At 44.9% G+C, this 22,755-nt stretch overlaps 1 protein-coding gene across 4 annotated transcripts; it reads left to right on the top strand.

The window, feature by feature from the left end:
- The first annotated feature begins 5,334 nt into the window (after positions 1–5,334).
- Positions 5,335–19,700, top strand: ZNF331 (zinc finger protein 331). 4 transcript variants are annotated; one of them, XM_061140169.1, is made up of 6 exons: positions 5,335–5,435; positions 7,318–7,389; positions 10,620–10,704; positions 12,176–12,259; positions 12,640–12,834; positions 15,347–19,700. In XM_061140169.1, the coding sequence occupies exon 6, from the start codon at positions 15,403–15,405 to the stop codon at positions 16,660–16,662; it is 1,260 nt and encodes a 419-aa protein (XP_060996152.1). In that variant the 5' UTR covers positions 5,335–5,435; positions 7,318–7,389; positions 10,620–10,704; positions 12,176–12,259; positions 12,640–12,834; positions 15,347–15,402; the 3' UTR covers positions 16,663–19,700. The 4 variants fall into 4 exon arrangements, 3 of the variants coding, with proteins under 3 accessions (XP_060996152.1, XP_060996151.1, XP_060996150.1); XM_061140168.1 differs by having other exon boundaries at positions 12,640–12,990; XR_009692516.1 differs by lacking the exon at positions 15,347–19,700 and having other exon boundaries at positions 12,640–15,336.
- The last annotated feature ends 3,055 nt before the right edge of the window (positions 19,701–22,755 follow it).

Genomic DNA, 22,755 nt, shown 5'->3' with positions numbered 1-22,755 from the left:
TAGCTTATTTTATACATAGTAGTTTGTATCTCTTAATCCTCTACCACATTTGTTCCTAACCCTTCTCTCACCTGACTGGTAACCACTAACTAGCTTATTCTCTCAGTGATTCTCCTTCTCTTTTGTTAATACACATTTATTTTTTAGATTTCACATGTAAGTAATTTGTCTTACTTTATTTCACTAAGTATAATAACTTTCAGGTACATGTATGTTGCAAATGGAGAACTTTGTTCTTTCTTATGCCTTCGTAGTATTCTATTGCATACATACACATCTTTTTTTGTCCATTTGTCTTTTGGTGGACACTTGAGTTGCTTCTGTGTCTTGACTATTGTAAATAATGCTAAGAATACTGGGCTGCATGTATCTTTTCAAGTTAATTTTTTCCCCCCAGATATATAACCTGGAGTGGAATTGTTGTTATGTGGTAGTTATTTTGGATTTTTGAGGAACCTCCATACTGTTTTCCATAGCGTCTGCAAACCAACTTCTCACCTCACCTCATCTGTTTGTCCACAGCCCTGAAGTACAACTATGCTCTGTTTTCCATGTCCACAAAGATCCTGCCTGTGGGCCAGTTTAGTTAATTTCAGCTGAGTATTTCAGTTAACTTAAATAATGTAATTTTTCACCTTATTTGAAATTTCACAATTGGCTAGGTCATTCATTACATAAAAGTTTAAAGAATGTGAGTCATGCCTGACTCTTTCCAGCCCCATGGAGTGTAGCCTGTCAGGTTCCTCCATTCATGGGATTTTCCAGGCAAGAATCCTGGAGTGTGTTGCCATTTCCTCCTCCAGGGCATCTTCTCAACTCAGGGATCAACCCCTCTGCTTTGGCAGGTGGATTCTTTACTACTAGAACCACCTGGGAAGCCCTAAAAAATGGTGAATTCTGTCTAGGAAAAGACAGCCTCCAGAAGAACCACGGATAACCTGATGGATTTGTGTATGAGTTCTGCTTCCCCAGTGGCTCAAATGTTAAAGAATCTGCCTGGAATGTGGGAGACCTAGGTTCGATCCCTGGGAAGATCCCTGGAGAAGGAAATGGCAACCCACTCCAGTATTCTTGCCTGGAGAATCCAAAGGACAGAGGAGCCCGGCAGTCCATGGGGTCACTAAGAGTCAGACATGACTGAGTGACTAACATACACACTTTCTGCTTCATACAAATACTGTAATATTTCCCACACTCTGCAAACAACCAAAAAAAAAAAATCCCTCCCCAACAAGAAAACAAAACAATCCCCACTCCACAAAATCAAAACGTAGCAAGACAGCAACAAAACTCTCCAAAACAAAACAAAAAAAATCCCAAACTCTACAGAAAGTCAACGATTGTTGATCCCTGGGTCAATGTGAGCTCCTGAGGATAAGAGGAGGTTCTTTGGGAAAGGTGATAAGTGTCCATGTATATGTCATGAGAAAGCTTTTAATTAATGTGTAAAATAGTGTATATCTTATGTGGGACTGTTGAGCCAAAGACAGGCACATTTTAAAATTTTTGACAAATTGCAGAAGAGAATGGTGCTGTCTTAGTATCACATTAGAAAAGGAAAAAGAAATAGGTACAACTAATTTTAATAATGTATTTAGTTCAAAATTTTATTGTTTAAACATATAATGTCAAAATCACTAATGAGATATTTTATCTTTTTATTTCTGAACAGTCTTCAAATCTCAGTGTACATTTTACACTTATTTCCCACCTAGCCACATTTCAAGTGCTCAAGACTGTATGTGCCTTTGTTACCATACTGGATAATGCTGATCTAGAATTTTTCTTCCCCATCCTTACCTATTGGTTTAGGGAAGTAGTCAGGTCCATAGCTCAAAAAACTCTGGTCCATAGCTCAAATCTTGCCTGTGGGCCTGATTTTGTATGGGCTAGAGGCTGAGTGGTTTTTATTTTCAAAAGGTTGTTAGTAAAAATACAGAGGACTGTGTGGTCCAGAGCATATGTGGCCTGCACAAGTAAAATATTGACTATTTGGCTCTCAAGAGAAACACTGTGGCAAACTCTGGTCTGGAGTAACTCAGGTTTGTTTATTTGCATTGTCAACATATTCGTGTTTCTTTGCTTTTTTGATGCTTCATCTTAGCCAGACACACATACCTAGACAGACTAGAAGCATCTCTAGTGATCTTTGACTTCTTGCATAATCCATTTTTCTCCCCCTGCCCCGGTCAATCTAACTAAAGATTTTCCCATTTTCAAAGAACCAAACTTCTAGCTTCACTGATTCCTTGTAGCACTTTAAAAATTTTCTTTCTTTCTTTTTTTTTTTTTTTTGCCATGTCCCTTGTCTTGCAGGATCTTTGTTCCCCAACCAGGGATTGAACCTGAGACCTCAGCTGTAAGAGAGTCCTCACCACTGGACTGCCAGGGAATTGCCATCTACTTCACTTTTCCCCACTCTAATCCCTATTTCCTGCCTTCTGGTTTTGGTTGTTTGCTTTTTTTTTTTTTTTACTTTTTTTTTTTTTTTTTAGTTTACTTAATCGACTTGAGGTTTTTTCTTTTTGAAATTTTTTTGGCTTCTTGATTTTTTTATTACTCCAAAAAGCTTCACTCCCCCCGCCCCCCAGCTTTCTGACTTTGTGCTTGTGCTCTCAACACTTTCACAGTGATTTTCTGCTTCTCAATAAGGAAAGAGCACCTGATCCTGTCATGGACAGACTTAGCCCACCTGAACCCCACAGGCCTGGCTGACATGGTGTTTTGTTTTGTTGTTTAGTCACTTAGTCATGTCTGACTCTTTGCCACGCTATGGACTGCAGCACGCTAGGCTCCCCTGTCCTTCACCATCTTCCAGAGTTGTCTCAAACTCATGTCCATTGAGTCAGTGAGGCCATCCAACCATCTCATCCTCTGTCGTCCCCTTTTCCTCCTGCTTTCAATCTTTCCCAGAATCAGGGTCTTTTCCAATGTATCGGCTCTTTGCATCAGGTGGCCGGAGTATTGGAGCTTCGGCTTCAGCATCACTCCTTGCAATTAATTTCCTTTAGGATTGACTGGCTTGATCTCTTTGCTGTCTAAGTGAGTCTCAAGAGTCTTCTCCAGCACCACAATTTGAAAGCATCAGTTCTTCAGCGCTCAGCCTTCTTTATGGTGAACACAAAGACGGAGAAGTATTCAATATTTCATGGAACACATCAATTCCTGCTATAAATTCTGAAGCAGAAAAGAAAAATAACAGGATGTTGAATTCGTCCAAAAGTTTTTGTTTCGTTACGGTAACTTCCTTCCCTTTTTGTGAGTGCTTGCTAAGTCGCTTATGTCATGTTTAACTCTTTACGACCCTATGGACTGTAGCCTTCCAGGCTCCTCTGTCCATGGAATTCTCCAGGCAAGAATACTGGAGTGGGTTGCCATGCCCTCTTCCAGGGGATCATCTCAACCCAGGGATCAAACCTGTCTCTTATGGCTCCTGCTTTCGCAGGCTGTTCTTTAACACTAGCGCCACCTAGTGTGAATTCTTTCCAAAAACAGTAAGTTGAATATATATATATATACATATATATATATATATATATATATTTTTTTTTTTTTTTTAAATGGTCACTAGGGATTTAAACACCTGAAAATATCAGATGCTCTAGCAATATTACAATTGCCAAATGTTCGAAAGAATTCAAAGGGTAGTTATGAAGGGCTACCATGAAGGGTTGTCCCAGGGACATTTCGTTTTCCTTTGGCTCTTCACTCCGAGATCTCTGTTGCCTATTTCTCTTTGTAGCTACCACCATCTAGAAAGTGACCAGGATAAGAGGCTTCCCTCTATCTGCCCGTGAAAGCAGCCATGCTTATCTCCACCATCCTCGGTGCTTCCAGGGATCAAACCTGAGTCTCCTGTGTCTCCTGCATTGGCAGGCGGGTTCTTTACCACTGACCCACCAGGGAAGTCCAAAGATAAGGATTACCAAGCCCTAATTGGACTTTCACTTGCTCATTGCACTGTCAATACTTAACAAATTTATCCTTTCTTTGTCTAAAAGGTATAAAAGCTTCCTGCTCTGGTCAGTTCTTCAGGTCTTCATTCTCTTCTGAAAGCTCTCACGTACATGTTTGCATGCTAAATCGCTTCATCTGTGTCTGTCTCTGTGACCTGATGGACTGTAGCTTGCCGGGCTCCTCTGTCCACGGGATTCTCCAGGCAAGAATACTGGAGTGGGTTGCCATGCCCTCCTCCAGATGATCTTCCTGACCCAGGGATCAAAGCCTGGTCTCTTAAATCTCCTGCATTTGCAGGGGGGTTCTTTACTATTAGGGCTTCTCTGGTGGCTCAGAGGTTAAAGCGTCTGCCCGCAAAACGGGAGACCTGGGTTTGATCCCTGGATAAGGAAGATCCCCTGGAGAAGGAAATGGCAGCCCACTCCAGTATTCTTGCCTGGAGAATCCCATGGAGGGAGGAGCCTGGTAAGGCTACAGTCCACGGGGTCGCAAGGAATCGGACACGACTGAGTGACTTCACTTTTCACTTTCTTTACTATTAGTGCCGTCTGGGAAGTCCAAGATGTACATGTAAGAACTTAATAAAGCTTTTTTTTCCTGTTAGAAGAAGGAGGAAAGGGATAGTTAGGAAGTTTGGGATGGACATGCACACGCTGCTATATTTAAGATGAATAATCAACAAAGTCCTACTGTATAACACAGGGAACTCTGCTCAAAGTCACGTGGCAGCCTGGATGGGAGGGGAGTTTGGGGGAGAGTGGATACGTAGATACGCATGGCTGAGTCCTTTTGCTGTCTACCTGAAACTATCACCACATTATTAATCAGCTATAAGTGTAATTTGTGCTCAGCCCTGTCTGACTGTTTGCATCCTCATAGACTGCAGCTCGCCAGGCTCCTCTGTCCTTAGAATTTTCCAGGCAAACAATACTTGAGTGGGTTGCCATTTATACTCCAGTATAAAATAAAAAGGTTTTTTCTTTTTTTAAGTAGTAGTAGTAATGATACTAATACTAAAATGAGTAATAAAAGAAATCTGAGCTCCCAGCATTTACAAACTCTGCGACTCTGTAATACACTCCGTCCCAAGTCTGGGGGCTACAGCTTCTTGATACGCAGGGAGAGATGCCTTCTGAGGTATCGTGTGTATTACTTGAGATGAGAACTACACTTCCCAGAAGGCCCTGAGGCACAGCTCTAGTAGGACCGTTGCGGAGTTGCATGCTGGGAAAAAAGAGCCCATGAGCTATCAGCTCCGCAAATTCCCCGTTTTTTGGACTACGTTTCCCAGAGGGCTTTGGGACACGAGTCTATTAGCCTCGCCGGGAGTTGCATGCTGGGAGATGCGCTTTCTGCGCGTCAGTTTTGTTTTTTTTTTTTTTTCCACGCTCTGGTTTCCTGGCGACGCTGTCCGGAGTTAACCTGCACGCCTGCGCTCCCTCCCTCCCGACACCGTGTTAGTTGTTTGGCCCAGAGCGGTGAGTAATTAGCATCCCGGGAGGAAACCTGCAGTGGAAGGCGGCGGGCGGTGGCGGTGCGGGAAAAGGCCCGAAACGGAGCGTCGGCCTGTGGCTTCGGGAACCGCTGCGGAAGGAGTGCGAGCGTGTGCGTATGTGTGTGTATGTGTGTGTGTGATGGGACTCGGCCTTGTCTACAGACTAAGGTGCGCGTGGGCGTCGGTGAGGGACACAGGTCGGGTCCCTGCGGTTGTGACGCACTTGCGCGTGAGTGTGTGAAGCGGGGAGGCGACCTGGCCCCATCCCCGCGGCTGTGCATCCCTCACCCCCGGTGCGTGTGAGCCTCGGACTCGGACGCCTCCGCTCCGCTCCTCGTGAGTTCCACGCGCGTGGGCTCTGGCGGGGGCGGCGGGGCTGTGAGAGCCGCCTTGACGTGTCTGTGGGGTTGGCGGAGCCGGGCGCCGTGTCTCTGGCGGGGGCGTCAGGCGGTGTGTCGCAGCCGCGGTGTGTGCGTTTGTTCAGCTGTGACAGGTGCAGGCTGGCGCCCGGGTGTGTGGGCACTGATTGAGTGAGCCCGGGGAGGGGGTGTGTGACGGTATCACCTGTAGCTCCGGTGCCTCCGCTGGTCCCTCCGCCCTCACGTTCTTGCTTGCGGGGGCAGAGCGGCCCCCAAGGGACTTTGGAGCCCGAACCCTGTAATGAAAATGACAGGAATTGACACAGGTGTCGGCAGGAGATGGCGACTTTAGAGCTAGAGGTACCGTCCTTCTAAAGTCCAGGCTATCTGAGTGACAAGATGGAAGGGTCCCGGGGTGGGGGGGTGGATTCTATTTTGGAAGGGCGAGGTCCCTGACCTGGGAGGTGCGGGAGGGCGGGGTACCCCCAATTAGTAGAACCTAGTCTCCTGGAATCTCTGAAATACATCTGGATGCACCCTTCTTGTTTTCGGTGCCTTTTTTTTTTTCTTTTTTTGGGAGTATAATTGCTTTACAATATTGTGTTAGTTTCTGCTGTATAACGAAGTGGATCAGCTGTAAGTACACTCCCATCCCCTTGCTCTTGGGCCTGCCTCCCAGCACCCCCACCCATCCCAGCCCCCTAGGTCATCAGAGAGCACCACGCTGAGCCCCTGTGCACTACCGAAGCCCCCACTGGTTGTTTCACGCTTGGTCTGTGTATATGTCAGCCCTGATCTCCCCGACCTCTCCCTGCCCCGGCCCTGTGTCCACATGTCCATTCTGTAGGTCCGTGTCTCCATTCCTGCCCTGGAACTAGGTTCATCTGTACCATTTTTCTGGATTCCACACATAGGCGTTAATAGATATTTATTTTTCTAACTTCACTCTGTATGAGAAACTGTAGGCCCATCCACGTCTCTACAAATGATCCAGTTTCATTCCTTTTTATGACTGAGTAATATTCCATTGTACATATGTACCACATCTTAGGTGTGGTCTTGGAGGGTATTTGCTCTGTCTTTTTTTAGCTTTATGAAGACTATGCTATTACCCAGGGTTGGGCCCATGCTTTCCTTAAAATTAATTTTAGCTCTTTAATTAGATTTTTCTGTGCAAAGCTCCCTACTTAAAGTCTATTCTCTTTAAACTAGGAAGAATGAAAACATCTCTTTATGGCCTTTAACTATGTAACTTTGATTCTTCAAGACTGACACAGCTTTCCCTGAAAGGATTTGGTTCAAAAATACTGGTGTGAAATAGCTGTACTTAGGCAGGCAACAGAAAAGTACAGTTATGTATCAGGGAGTGTAGTTTTTGCTTTGCCAATTTAGTCTTTGAGGAAAGCGATTACCTCATTTTGAGACTGGAAATGGGAGGGTATTTCCTGATGTAGTCTGTGCTCTGGAAAGGCCCCAGTGTCTCATTCTGTCCTTTCTTTCCTCCAGGCCAGCTGTCCTCCAGAAAAAGCATCTTGAAGAAGAAGACAGATTATCACAGATCTTCACATCAAGTTCCAGGTGAACTTTTTGTTCAGTAAATGATCTGAATCTGTAGCACTTAAGAATATTTGCTTTCCTTGACCTGAAATGTCCTCTGTATTAACTCAATAATTGCTTCCCAAGCAATTGTGCAGGTGTCTTCTCCATTGACCAGCCCTCTCTCATGAATATTCACATATTCAATAGGCAAATTGTTCACATCCTCTTGTGTGATCTTCTAAGAATCCAATAGGATCAAGGGTTACTACTGGGAGGTTAATGTTAGCAGTTTTAGCATGTGATATGGTAATATAATATTATGATATTAATTTTTAGGTGGAATCAAAGGCTACATATCTTTGGTCTTTTGCACAGGACTGACTTTCAGAGCACAGTAAGAAAGGAGAAGGGTTTGATTGTTTTAATGAGTTAATGACAAAGTCTTGAGCTTTGTGAAGTTTTTAAGAATGGGGTTTGAGCAAAGGTCTTTGTCATTGAAGGCAAGGTTTTTTTTTTTTTCTCTAGTAATCATTAAATAGAAATTTGTTATCAGCCAGGTCTTATTTGAGGTCTGACAGTTTCAGTTACATCTTTTTACGAATGATGAGAGGCAGTACAGTTTGATGCTATGTGTGGGTTCTGGATCTCGAGCAGGGTTTGGCAAACTTTTTCTCTAAAGGGTCCTATATTAAATATTTTGTGCTTTGTGGGCCACATGTGGTTGCAAATTGTTCTTTTTAATAGATTGTATTTTTTAGAACCATTTTCCTTTTTTTTTTTTTTCAGTTAGAACAGTTTTAGTTTTACAGAAAAATTGCAAAGATAGTACACAGAATTCCCAGGTACCCTGCACCCAGTTTCTCCTATTATTTACAACTCATATTAGTATGGGATATTAGTTACAATTAATGAACCAATTTTGGAACATTACTGTTAACTGAAATCCATGCTTTATTCAGATTTCCTTAGTGCTTTTTTTAAAACAGTTTTGACTACGTTTATTTATTTATTTTTTTGTTATTATCTGGCTGCGAGGCATGTGGGATCTTAGTTCCCCCACCAGGGATCGAACCCTCACCCCCTGCAGTGGAACTGCCAACATCTTAACCGCTGGACCACCAGGGAAGCCCCACAGGTTTCCCTAGTTTTTACACAGTGGTTTTCATCTGTTCCAGGATCCCGTCCAGGATACCACATTACATTTCGTTGTCATGTCTCCTTAAGCTCCTCGAGGCTGTGCTGATTTCTTACACTTCCCTTGTTTCTGACAACCTTGGTGGTTTTAAGAGGAACTGGTCAGGTATTTTGTAGGCTGCCCCTCTGTTGGAATCGGAGGTATTCATCATGATCTTATGGATTTATGGGTTTGGAGAATTCTGGGTGATGTACCCTGAGAGCTGCTAGGAAGAGGGCTTCATTCTCATGATGTCAGATCATGACCAAAGTACTTCCAAATGACGGACTCTATGTGTCACTAAATGAATTCATTTTCTATGTTTTATACCTTGCATATTTTCTCCTAATAGCATTGCATGCAACGAGAATGCTAGCAGGGTTAGGGGATTTAGTGTTTATCTACAGGACACTGTGGCTGAGGGACAGGTTCAAAAGCAGAGCTCACCCTTCAAGACTAAGACTAAGCAGCATCAAGATACCCATCAGTATCTGTGGGGCATCAGTTGGCATTTTAGCCATTTTTTTCCCAGTCAGTCCTCCAACATATGTGGGAGGATGTAGACATCACAGAGTTGGTTTAGGTATTAGGAAGTAAAAAGAAACGCGATGTTATTCAGTAAAAAAAAAAAAAAAATCCCCAAAATAAGTTATTCAGAGATATTTCTGCAAGTTCAAGAGGTCCCCTTTGAAAAAGAGAGTGGAACTTTATCTTTTGAGAATCTGTCTCAACATGTATGTGTGTTTATATATATATATATATACATACAGATATCTCGATCATGGTGTATATTGTATATAAACATGTATGTATGCGTATTGAGAAACGTCGTTTCAATAGCCTGATTTTCTTACTGACAATATACCTGAAAAACTTTTCATGTCTTCAAGCATTTCTTCTGACTTAGCATTGAATAGCCCTCTAGTACATTTTCACTTTGATATTCTGCATGTATTTATGCAGCCAGCTTTGCTGGATTCAGAATGCCAGACCCTATCTGGGTAGTTCTCTCTCTGCCTTGTCCGCCTGCCAAGTCTTGGTGACTTGACCCTGTCCAGAGGCCGGAAGAGCTCGACTCGGCATGGTGCAGCGCCCCCACCCTGGACGGTGTGAGTGACCGTAACGGGCCCTCTGCCCAGGCTCCCCCAGCCTCCATCAGTGAACGCTGAGGGCCCGGTCTCCACACAGAGCCCCCCTCTGTCGTCACACCAAAGGCAGGTTCAGGAGCTTCCCTAAACCACCCTCAGGTTTCCTAACTCGGGACTAGAGGGGCTCCTGGAACTTGCCGAACGCTGCCCCACTCCTGGTTGCTGTGAATGACAGGGCAGGGATGCAGGCTGACAGCCGCCAGGGAGGCAGGTATACAGGGTGGGGCCCAGCGAGTTCCCGCCCTGGGGCTTCCGGCGCCTTCTCCGGAAGTCAGGCCGCCAGCTGACGGTGTGCCAGCGACAGCGTGCTCAGAGTACTGCCGGCCAGGGCAGCTCACCTGAGCTTCAGCGTTTGGAGTTTCCACTCGGCTTCCTCACGTGGACATCATTGATGGGTCCTGTGGGCGTAGGTGATTGATGTGTTGTCCAGATGTTGATCTCAGCCCCCAAGTCAACTCGCAGTCCATGAGCCAGGGTCTCCCCATCCCCACCCACAACCTGAGTGGTCTTCCTGGTGTGGCCAGCTCCCACCCTAAGGCGCAGTGTGGCCTGCTCCCACCCAAAGCAAAGACATCCCTGTTATGTGCGACGTCCATTACCTCTCAGAGGCTGAGGGCAAAGGTCGCACCCCTCTTTGGTCAAGGCTGGATTCTCAGCCATATCCCCCACCAGGGAGCTGGCCAGGAATCCTCCCACTCCAGTGTCAGATCTAATTTCAAGACATAAAATAAGAGCTCCTCTGCCCCATCTGTGCAGCTGGGTTTCCTGGAGTTTCGGGGAGAACTGGGTTTTTCCAGAATCCTTTTAATCTTCTCCAGTTGTGTTTTTGTGTGCTTGTAGGGGAAGAAGATGGGGTTCTTTGGCAGCGAAGGTGGAGTGAGAAGGCTGTACTAAGTCATTTGGGGACCAGGGTGCACTTATTTTCATTCCTCGTTTTCCTCTTGTAGATCTGGCATCTCTGGATTTTGTGTTTTCAGTAAAGGAGACCCCAGGAGCACTGACCAGTCCTTGACTTCTAGAACTATGGCCCACGTGAGTGTGTGTTTCTCTTTCCATCTTGAGCTGTGATGTTGGGTCCTGTGCATACTTCTGTGAAATACTGTGAAGCCTCCTGCCCAAGTGAGTCCCACCGAAGACCTGCTCCAGCAAATAATGATGCAGTGTAGCCCTGTACCCACCTCTGTGGCTAAAGTTTTTCACTGAACCCTTGAGCTAGTTACTCAGTGTCTCTCCCCTGCTCACTTTTTTTGTCAACAGTAATTGCAACAATGGAAGCAGAAACTACCTTGGGAGAAATATTTGAGTCAGGTCCACGATTTGATGAGTTCAAGATGTTGGTCCCATTTGACCACATGAGATTCCTCTCTCACCTCCGCTGATCTTCCCAGGCTCAGGCTTTACAAAGAATTGGAGGGTGACGAAGCCCTGGCTCAGAGATCATGTTCCTGTCAGGGGACCCAGGAGATGAATTTTGTTTTAAACAGACCTGTCTGTGTGTTCCCAAATCATTTGATATCTGTTTCCTCTAAATCAGGAAAAAAGAAAAGGCAGGGTTAGTGGGTGGTTAACAGATAAGAAGGTCATTTCAGATAAAAGTAATAGATGATTGTATACTCCTGGAATCAGGGAACTTAAGACATTTTACTCAACCTAAATGTATGACTGTAATAATTCAGTCTAATCCGTTCATATTGACAGCTTACAGTGAACGGTGTCAGATTCATGATCTCTGAAGAAGATTTAGCTTCGGGATCAGGGACCAGGCTTGATCACTCAAGAACTTTTGTGTAGCAGAGTTTTATTAAGAGACAGAGACGCTTCTGACATATACATCAGAAGGGGGATGGAGAGTGCCCCCTTGTTAGTTTTTTGCAAGCTGTTTTTTGTCAGTTAGAAAGCTGTTTATCAGATAAGAGAGGCACCTCAAGGCTGAGGTAGTCTCACCAGGCCCCTCTCCCACAATATGCATTTTTGAGACAGGATGGAACGAGGTGTGTCATCCCCCAGTCATAAAACAATTGATACGAATACTGGTTTGTTGAGCTGTTATCAGCCCAAGGTTTGAGAAAAGAAAAAAGTTAGTCTTAGGTAGAATCATTTTGAAGAAAGGCAAATTCCAAAGCAAATACATAGTTTCATTAACATAGTTTAAGAAAAGTATTTCCATAAGAAAAGCACATTGGTTAGCTCAAGGTTTGAGAAGAGTTAAGTTCATCGCTTCTCGGCCTTTTGGCTAAGATCAAGTGAGAAGAGTTAAGTTCAGGTGGAACCAGGTGTCGTCCTGGCAACACAGAATTTTAAGAGAAACCTCCTTTTAATTTTGTATAGAAGAGGAAAAAAATCTGACACTTGTAGTTTGTTTCCTCCTGCCGCTTCAGGGAGAGATTAAACAGTTGCAGCCTATTTCCTCGTTTGGAGACCCCTGGCCTTCCTGCCTGTTACCCTCTCAATATTGACGGAGTTAAAAAAAAAAAAAAGAAAAAAACTGCTTTTGTCATCACAGAGGCGGACCTCATAAAAGATAACCTGGCAAAATGATGAACCTGAGGCTTGAAAACATTCAAACCTGCAAGCCTGATTTTCTAAGGTAAAAAAAGATTTTATATTCAGGAAGCAAACCCCTGGCATTTTTTTTTTCCTTTCTCCTTAAAGAGAACAGAAATGCTGTAGGAATCCACGCTTGCTGAGAATTTATGAGACAGGCATGTAGCAGGCTCAGTACTTGTGCACAAGAGAAACCTGGGCTTGTTTTAGCCATTTCCTGGCAGAATGGCATGGTTAGAATTCCCCACGGTGTCTGTGGTCTTCCTTGCAGCAGGAGGGGCTAAGCGTTAGTCGCAGCGGTGACCTCCCTGGCCCCCACCCAGGTCCCAGGGCTTTAATCTGCTCGCTGTGTCCACCCCTGCACAGAGTATGGGCCTCCCTCCCCCTCCTTCATCTTGAAGTCATGTCCTTCTGCTCCATCAGGGACGCGTGGGTTTGGTGACCTTCTCGGATGTGGCCATCGACTTCTCTCAGGAGGAGTGGGCATGTCTGGACTCCAGGCAGAGGGACTTGTACTGGGATGTGATGCTGGAGAACTACAGTAACCTGGTCTCACTGGGTAAGTTCCCTGCCTCGGACAACCCGGACTCTGTGCCCACACCATCACCTTCCTCCACGGTGAGCTTCAGGACCATCTTTCAAGAGCCTCATTGAATTTCTTTCTTCCTGCTCTCAAGGGACATTTTGAGCTTTGTCCAGTCGGAAATGGGCATCACGTGTACACCTGTACCTCCTCACCCATCTGCAATCTTCCCACCGCTGTCTGGCCCTCATGTAATTACTTCTCTTCCTTAATGACCAAAGGGTTGATTGGGGTTATTTAACTTATGAAAATAAATGTATTTATTTATTTTATTTCATGACCATCTTCGGAGAAACCAAGCTTCATGCTATGAGCCCACGTTTACACCCAGATTGCTGTTGGTGGTACTGTGGGGACCCACCTTTAGGGAACATGGCCTGACACATGACATGAGTTTCTCTAGCATACCAGCCTCTGTGTAGATGCAAACTGAACAAGCAGAATCCATGTAAAACCACACTGAGCATATTCCACTCCCTACACGCTGGACCTGCAGTGAGGTTGAAAGTTATAATCTGTGAATTCTGAGTTAAACACCAGATGATATCATCTTATAAACATCTAAGGAAATTTCTTAATTTTTCTGTTAGTGAAATAATAGCCATAATATGCAATGAGTTTGAGTAAACTCGGGGAGTTGGTGATGGACAGGGAGGCCTGGCATGCTGCGATTCATGGGGTCTCAAAGAGTCAGACACGACTGAGCGACTGAACTGAACTGAATATTGTGCTTACTATGTACCAGGAAGCATCCTGAGCATGGTGTGTTTGTATATTAATATATTTCATCCCATTCTCACTAGTTTATGAGGTAGGAGCAGTTATTATATTACTATAGATCAGTATGCTGGGGCACAGGGTGACTTGGTCAGTCAAGGAGGCAGAAGCAAAAATGGTACCTAAGATTTCTGGCCCCCAAATCCATACACTCAGCCGCCATGTTCTACTTGCCTCTATAAGCTTAAAACAAGACCCTTTATGTACCCATCTGGTTTCCTCTTTGTCCTCCAATCCTTTCTGTTTCCTGAAGTCTTTTATCATTTTGACATTTAGATTGTGACACGTTTGACTGAAATGCAATCAAAAGAATCTTGAGCCAATAAGTTTTTCCCCAAGTTCTGCCTCTTGTGGCGTTTTTCTTCTTTCGAAAGCAAGACATCTTGTTTCTATGCCAGACACAATGCTCTTATGGAAGCAAGGGAGAGAGCGCTTTGATGGTTGAGGGGAAAAGATACCAAAACAGTGCAGAGCAGCCCTCTGGCAGGGAGCAGCTGCCCCCCCTGAGGTTGTTTGGGGGGCTCCCCACAAAGGTCTCAGGCCCAGGGCCTCTGAGGAAGGAGTTGCCACCTTGAACTTGACCTTCACGCTGTCTCCCTCCCAGTCGGTTTTCCTTCTTGTGTTTCACCCCTGTTGAGAGACAAGTGCTTGTGAAACAGGGCCCTGTGCCATCAGTAGTTTCTGAGATGTGGTTATTTTCCTAGCTTCATGTGCTTTCTTCCTTTTCTTTGTATATATATATAAAATTATTATTATTATTATTATTATTTTTTGGTGATACTGTTTCTTGGGTGCTCTGTTCTTCCATCATGAAGCAACATCTGCTTGTGTCTCTTTTTGTGTCATTAGCAGTTGCTGACACTCAGTACCGAGATTCAGTATTTCATTGGGGTTCAAAATTATGATATTCTATCATTGCCTCTTCATTTGTTCACTGTAATAATTCTTTAAAGAGTAACCATGATCCACTTGCTTATTGGTGGTGTAGTGGGACTGCTCATGTCGAAAGGTAACTCTTTGTTCTTTCAGGGAAAAAAAGTATTAGCTTTTAATAACAAAGGGTTGGTGTCCTAGCCTGCTCTAAGTTGGCCATTAACATTTTTCTAGTGTTGTTATGAACTCATGAATTTAAATGTTTGATGTTTTGTAGTCCCTTGAGTTAGCATCTTTATTGATGCTCAGATTTTTCTAAGCATTGCCTCATAAGTGTTTCGCAGTTTTATTATTAAATTTAGTTCTACACATCATCTTTTGAATGTTGAATCTTTCTATCAGGAATTACTTTTAATGATAGTACGTGTGTGTGTGTGTGTGTATATACAACCATCCAACTATATCTTTTTGTTTTTTACAGTCGTGGTATATTTGATTTTCTTGGTTTTCCAGGCTTGTCATCACATCTACAAATTATGATCTTTTTCATCTTCATTTTTGAGATTTGTCCCTTCAGGTGTTTTTGTTTTTTGGGGTTTTTTTTGCTTAACTGTTATAGCTGATAGGAAATAGTAGAGCTATTAATAACAGTCAGTGCCTTTTGGGTTTGATTTTAGCAGGAATGTCTCCAGTGCTTCCACATTAAGTGTTGTGATGCTAGACATGGAATCTGCATGTTAATAAGAGCTCTAGGTGATTCATATTTTTCCCACTGGAGAAGTTTTGTTTTTGTTAGAGAAGATTTTGGTTTGTGATTAGTTTTGGTTTTGTTTCCTTAAAAAATAACAAAATATGTTGGATTTGTTTGTGTGTGTGTGTTGGTTTTCTTCCCCCCAGATTTGGAATCACCGTACGAGACCAAGAGTTTACCTTCACAAAAGAACACTTATGGGATGAATTTTTCCAAAGGGACCTCAAATAGAAAAAGTAAATCCCGTGGCCTTGACTGGACGTGTGAAGGTGAGCTGGACAGATCACGGGCCCCTCAAGAGGGACGTGCCAGTCAAAGGATAATCAGCTGTGGGGATACCCCCACTTATAGAGAAAGCGCCCCTGTCCGGCCACAGCAGAGACTCCCTAACAGAGAAAATTCCTATGAATGTAAGGAATGTGGGAAGGCCTTTAGCCGAGGCTATCAGCTTACTCAGCATCAGAAGATTCACACAGGCGAGAAACCCTATCAATGTAAAGAATGTAAAAAGGCCTTCCGTTGGGGCAATCAGCTTACTCAGCATCAGAAAATCCACACCGGCGAGAAACCTTACGAATGTAAAGACTGCGGGAAGGCCTTCCGATGGGGCTCGAGCCTCGTGATCCATAGGAGAATCCACACGGGAGAGAAGCCCTACGAGTGTAAGGACTGCGGGAAGGCCTTCCGGCGCGGCGACGAGCTCACCCAGCATCAGAGATTCCACACGGGGGAGAAGGACTACGAGTGCAAAGACTGCGGCAAGACCTTCAGCCGGGTGTACAAGCTCATTCAGCACAAGCGCATCCACAGTGGCGAGAAGCCCTTCGAGTGTCAGGACTGCGGGAAGGCCTTCATCTGCGGCTCGAGCCTTGTGCAGCACAAGAGAGTCCACACGGGGGAGAAGCCCTACGAGTGCCAGGAGTGCGGCAAGGCCTTCACCCGCGTCAACTATCTCACCCAGCATCAGAAGATCCACACGGGGGAGAAGCCTCACGAGTGCAAGGAGTGTGGCAAGGCCTTCCGCTGGGGTTCGAGTCTCGTGAAGCACGAGAGAATCCACACAGGGGAGAAGCCGTATAAATGTACAGAATGCGGGAAGGCCTTTAACTGCGGCTACCACCTCACTCAGCATGAGAGGATCCACACCGGCGAAACGCCTTACAAGTGCAAGGAGTGCGGAAAGGCCTTCATCTACGGCTCGAGCCTCGTCAAGCACGAGCGCATTCACACGGGGTTTAAGCCCTACGGGTGTCAGGAGTGTGGGAAGGCCTTCAGTCACGGCCACCAGCTGACACAGCATCAGAAAACCCACACTGGTGAGAAGCCCTCTGAATGTAAGGAATGTGGAAAGGCCGCATGTAACCATGGAAACCAGCTTCGAGAGCACGAGAGGATTCCCGCCGTTGAAAAGCCTTTTGCCTACAAAGGCCTCCCTTCGACATTCGTTTCTTCCACGACGTGAGGAAGATTAGTGATGAGAGTGAATGCAAGAAAGCCTTCCCTGGTCGCTCTTCTGCTTATAGACTGTCAGAAGTCGTGTGAGCGGTGAATTTGGAGAAATCGCTTTTTCTTATTGATCACAGCATACTCAGCTGTCAGCGGTTATCTCCTGGATTAGGTTGGTTTCAAGGAGCGCATAGAAACCTTCCAGCACCGCTTCATCTCTGTTGTATTTCAGATGTGTTCTAAGGTGAAACTGTGCTAGTGGAACGTGTGTGGAAGAGCTTTTCTTGTGGTACTCACCCCAACCTCTTAGCACCACCCTCCCACCTCTCACTGCCTGAGAGACGCTGGGAAAAGGAGCTCTTACCCGCTGTGCTTTATTCGTGAGGTGGGGATAATCACACCTACCTAATACTACTGTTGTGGTGATTAGATGAGTTTGGTACATGTGAACTCCCGGAACATGTATCTGGAATATTGTGTAAGCTCAATAAATATTAGCTGCTGTTGTTGTTCTCATTAGCATTAGCATTGCTATTAGTTATTACAGGAAGACATCCTGTAGGGGCAGTGAGTTGAGAAGTCTATCCGAGTTCTGTAAGAAAATGTAGGGACTTCCTTAGTGGTCCGGTGGTTAGGACTCCGTGCTTCCACTGTGGAGTCTGCAGGTTCAGTCCCTGGTCAGGGAACTAAGATCCCACAAGCCACATGGTGCAGCCAAAAAGAAGAAGAAGAAAATAGAGGAGATTGCCATAACCATGGGGTGGGCAACATTTCCTAGTACACAGAAAACTCGCAACCGAAAACAAAAAGTTATTAAGTTGGAAGTTATCTAAAGTTCAAAGTTCCGGTCATCAAGTGGCATCATGAAGGTGATGAAAAAGCAAGAAGCAAACTGGGAGAAGACATTTACCTAAATCTGACGAAGGATTCACAAAGGATAAAAAGAATAATTCAAGTCAATAATAAAACAGCAAATCAATTAAAAGGTGAAGGGAGGGGCTTCCCTGGCAGTCCAGTGGTTAGGACTCCACCGTTTCACTGCCAAGGGCATTGGTTCAGCCCCTGGTTGGGGGACTAAGATCCCACAAGCTGCACAGTGCGGCCAATAAAAATAATAAATACAAGGTGGAAGGAGAATTAGGCAAACATGTGAGATCACCAAATGTCAAGTAAGTTGAGATGAGTTAAATGTTATCACTCCAGGGATATGCAAAGTCAGATTGCCCTGGAAGTCACTAGACACCAGAATGGCTGATATTGAAATTACATATGAGCCAGTGTCTTTGCTGGATGTTCACATATGGCCTGTTGAAGGAACAGAACCAGCACACTGGACCTCTTCAGGTCCTGGAGGTCCCAAAGCAGGGGATTGGGAGGGTTGGGGAGGCCAGTGCTCCAGAGATGCAAGTGGATTTGCCCTGGGGGAGGGGCTGGGGCCCAGGGTCAAGTCCTGAGTGTGGAGGGAGCAGGTAGACTCAGAAGGGACCTGAGCTGTCTTAAGAGTTGTCATTCAGTCACTCAGTTGTGTCTGACTCTTTGCAGCCCCATGGTCTGCAGCACACTAGGCTTTCCCTGTCCTTCACCGATTGCCAGAGCTTGCTCAAACTCGTGTCCATTGAGTCGGTGGTGCCATCCAACCACCTCATCCTCTGTTGTCCCCTTCTCCCACCTTCAATCTTTCGCAGCATCAGGGTCTTTTCCAGTGAGTCAGCTCTTCTCATCAGGTGGCCAAAGTATTGGAGGTTCAGCTTAAATATCAGTCCTTCCAATGAATATTCAGGGCTGATTTCCTTTAGGATGGACTGGTTTGATCTCCTTGCTGTTCAAGGGACTCTCAAGTCTCCGACACCACAATTCAAAAGTGTCAATTCTTCGGTGCTCGGCCTTTATTGTCCGACTCACGTCCGTACGTGACTATTGGAAAAACTATAACTTTGACAATATGGACCTTTGTCGGCCGTCTTAAGAGGGTCAGTCCTAAGTGAAGATGGGGATTGACTTGGGGAAAGGACTTGAGCCTGTGTGGGGAATCTGAGAGTCTGGGCAGGGGAGAACTAGAGCCCACAGGAGTGAGTTTAATAAGCTTGGAGCAGGGCTCACGGGCATGGGTGGTGGAGCAGCCAGAGCTCAGACAGGTCTGGGAGACTGGAGAAAAGGAGAGAGTCCTGGAGAGGGAGCCTTTGAGAGCTGGAGGACTCGAATGCCGTGGATGAATACAGCTTGGGAAACCTGGGATGAGAGCTAAAGCCTATGGGAGAACTGTGGCACAGGGTGTCTGGGTGGTTAGAGTCCAGAGGTGTGCCCTGTGAAGGCCAACAGAGGATCCCGAACCCAGCTGAAGCCGGGCTTACGTGTGGCATATCTCAGCGTTGAGGTTACAGCTCCATTAAAGCTGTTTTGTCCTTGGGTTATGTATATCTTAAGGGCTTCCCAGGTGGTGCTAGTGGTAAAGAACCCACCTGCCAACATAGGAGATGTAAGAGACATGGGTTTGATCCCTGGGTCAGGAAGATCCCCTGGAGAAGGAAATGGCAACCCACTCCAGTGTTCTGGCTTGGGGAATCCCATGGACAGAGGCGTCAGGGGGGGCTACAGTACATGGGGTTGCAAAAGAAACATGGCTGAGCGACAAAACTAAAAATCCTTATCTTCATTTAATGAGGTTCACTTGCAAATTCCTCTGGCGCCATCTGTAGGCTGGTTAGAGTATCTTCATCAAAAGGAGAATTGATTTCCTGCCTTTGGACAGAGCGATCTTTTTGTGTGTTTACTGCTTAATTGCCTTCAGCTCAAAATAACTTTTATGTCAGGTATATTTTAGGATGATGTACCTGGTTTCCTTCAATTATGATACAGGCATTGTTTGCAATAAAGAAAGCCATGAAGTATTTTTGTATGTGTTCTTTTTGTATATCATACCGTTTTATACTGTTTATGAATTAGTTTAATTTAGGTTTGTTTGCTGTGAGTCAATGTGTGTGTGTGTGCATGCGTGCTAAGTCGCTTCAGTCATGTCCAATTCTTTGTGACCCCATGGACCGAATGACAGCCTCCTCTGTCCATGGGATTTTCCAGGCAAGAATGCTGGAGTGGGTAAGTCAGTCCCTTCTCCAGGGGATCTTCCTGACTGATCAAAGGGTCGACCGCATCTCTCCTGCATTGCAGGCGGATTCTTCAGCGTCTGAGCCACAGGGGAAGCCCCACAGGTACATGTATCACCATCATATTTTCCGTGATGTCATGAGTGGAGGGGACTCGGAACAGGAGAGCCTGGAAGCCCCGAGGACAGTGGGGTTAAGCATAGCTGCATTCACAGGCAGATGGAGGGAAACCTCTTATCCTGGTCACTCTCTAGATGGTGGCAGCTACAAAGAGAAGTAGGCAACAGAGATCTCAGGGTGAAGAGCCAAAGGAAAATGAAATGTGCCTGGGACCCAGACAGACCTTCATGGTAGCCCTTCATAACTACCATTTGAATTCTTTCGAACACTTGTCGATTGTAATATTGCCAAAGCATCTGATATTTTCAGATGTTAAAATTCCCAGTGACTATGTGTGTGATATGTATATATTCAATCTACTGTTTTTGGAAAGGGTTTACGCCAGGTGGCGCTAGTGGTAAAGAACCCGTCTGCCAAAACAGGACACTTAAGGAGACGTGGGTTCCATCTCTAGGTGGGAAAGATCCCTTGGAGAAGGGACTGGCAACCCACTCCAGTATTCTTGCCTGGAGAATTCCTTTGACAGAAGAACCTGGCGGGCTACAGTTCATGGCGTGGCAGAGAGTCGTCCATGACTGAAGCCACTTAGTCTGCAGGCACTCCAGGGAAGGATGTTACCATAACAAAACAGAACCTTTTGGATGAATTCAACATCCTATTATTTTTCTTTGCTGCTTCAGAATTTATAGCAGGAATTGATGTGTTCTATGATGTATTGACTACTTCCCTGACTTTGTGTTGACCATAAAAAAGGCTGTATCAACCTAGAGGGGTGGCATGGGGAGGGAGATGGGAGGGAGTTTCAAAAGGGAGGGGGTGTAACTAGGGCTAACTCATGTTGAAGTCTGACAGAAAACAACAAAATTCTGTAGATCAGTTATCCTTCAATTAAAAAGTCAATTAAAAAATAACTTCTGGTATTACTTTAAATCAGGATATTATAGAGACTAATCCAAAGTTAAAACAGAAAAACTATTTGTTAATATGGATCACAGGATTAAGGTGAGAGATGTTTGGCAGTATAATTAGTACCATTTTTCCTTATTATATGAAAATGAAATTTAATATAGTTTGACTCAATTTATTACATGCTATTGAAAGGTTGTTGCTGAACGATAAGACGCGGGATTCTTGGCCTCCGGAGGAGACGAATTCAATCCGGGGCCAGAGACGAGGCTGGATTGCTCAGAGCTTTTGTGTAATAAAGTTTTATTAAAGTACAAAGGAGATAGAGAAAGCTTCTGACATAGGCATCAGAAGGGGGCAAAAGAGTACCCCCTTTGCTAGTGTTAGCAATGGAGTCATATACTCTCCAATGAATCCAAAGAATATCTGGAGGTTGTAAAGACCTCACCAGACCCACTCCCATAATTTACATTTTAAAATAACAGAGTTGGCCAGAAGGTTTAATCCAAAGATTGTCCTCAGGCAAGATACATCCTTGTAAAGACCAGACCTACTCCCATAATTTATGTTTAAAGATAACAGAATTAGCCAGAGGGTTTAGACTGTCCTCAGGCAGGATACATTATTGTTATATAATCCTAAGGAAAGTAGAGGGAAAAAAAAAGTTTGTACTTTCTTCCTCCTTGAATATCCCAGACCTCTCTCTCCTTGGGGACCCCTAGACTTCTTATCAACTTGCCTAGGAAATGACTCTCTCATTCCCCCCCTTTTCTTTTAGGAGAATTATGTTGCCTAGGGAAAAGGGGCGTCATTCTCATTCCATAACTGCTTCCGAGCTGACAAGGGGCATTGTCCCTAAATTGGTGAGGCAACATATTCTAATCCTCATAGTGAGGATGTCTGATCCAGGGGCTCCAAGTAATAGTTGGAGGAGGCTGTGGCACTCATAGGAGCTCGGACAACTATTTGTAAATTAAAAGCTTTTAGACGGTTAGAAAACCCCATTATACAGTTACAGATGTAAGGCAAAATAGTCATTAAACCAAGTTAAAATCAAAATGAAAAGTCACATTATGTCCATAGTTACATCAGTCCATCTTAAGGTTGTTAGATGTCATCTAAGAAGAGGCATCACATGTGATTGTTGTCGAAGGTATTCACAGACTTGGAGAAAGTCTTTTCCTTGAAGTGGAGATGTCCACCACGGGAAGCCTTCCACCGATGAAGTGGGGAGTGCTCCGCAGACCCAGCAGTTAGACCGATTGTGGAATGAAGCATAGGAGTGAGCCCAGGACAGGAAGGCATTGTCTTGAGGATCAAACGGCAGACTCAGGATTTTTGGAGTCAGCAGAAGTAGGCTCACATAGATTATCAGGCCCATCTGAAACATACAAAGTCAGAGCATAGAAAGTAAAAACGTAAAATGACATCACTTAGTTCTGGTCAGGGTGCCACCTCTTGACTGGAGTGTGATGCACCCATGAATCAATTCCTGGGACTTTGACAGCTGTGGGAGAAGAAAGAATAACCTGGTAAGGGCCTTCCCAGAGGGGCTCGAGGGATGGGCCCCCAGACCCCAATGTTTTTATGAGGACCTCGGTTCCTGGCTCAAATAGAGGCTTGCTGGATTCAGAGGCTGGGTCAGGAGTCATCTCCCGGAGTTTGGTTAATGCCTGTTGAAAAGCTGAGAGCTGAGTTACATAATTAGTTAACTCCAAGGCTTCAGGATCTATAACAATGTCTGTGCGTAAGAAAGGCCTTCCATAAATACATTCAAAGGGGGACAGTCCCTCCTTTTTTGGGGCAGTTCGAGCCCTCAGTAAAGCTATGGGTAGGACTTTAATCCAGTTGTCCTGCGTTTCTTGAGTTAATTTGCACAGATGTCTTTTGATAATGTCATTAGCTTTTTCAACCTTTCCCGAGGATTGGGGTCTCCAGGAACAGTGTAAGTGATACTCTATTTCTAGAGCTTTAGACACCCC

Source organism: Dama dama, chromosome 4, assembly GCF_033118175.1.
Source record: "Dama dama isolate Ldn47 chromosome 4, ASM3311817v1, whole genome shotgun sequence".
Taxonomy (NCBI): domain Eukaryota; kingdom Metazoa; phylum Chordata; class Mammalia; order Artiodactyla; family Cervidae; genus Dama; species Dama dama.
Note: the sequence above shows the minus strand (reverse complement) of the source record. Positions and strands in the feature narration are given on the sequence as shown.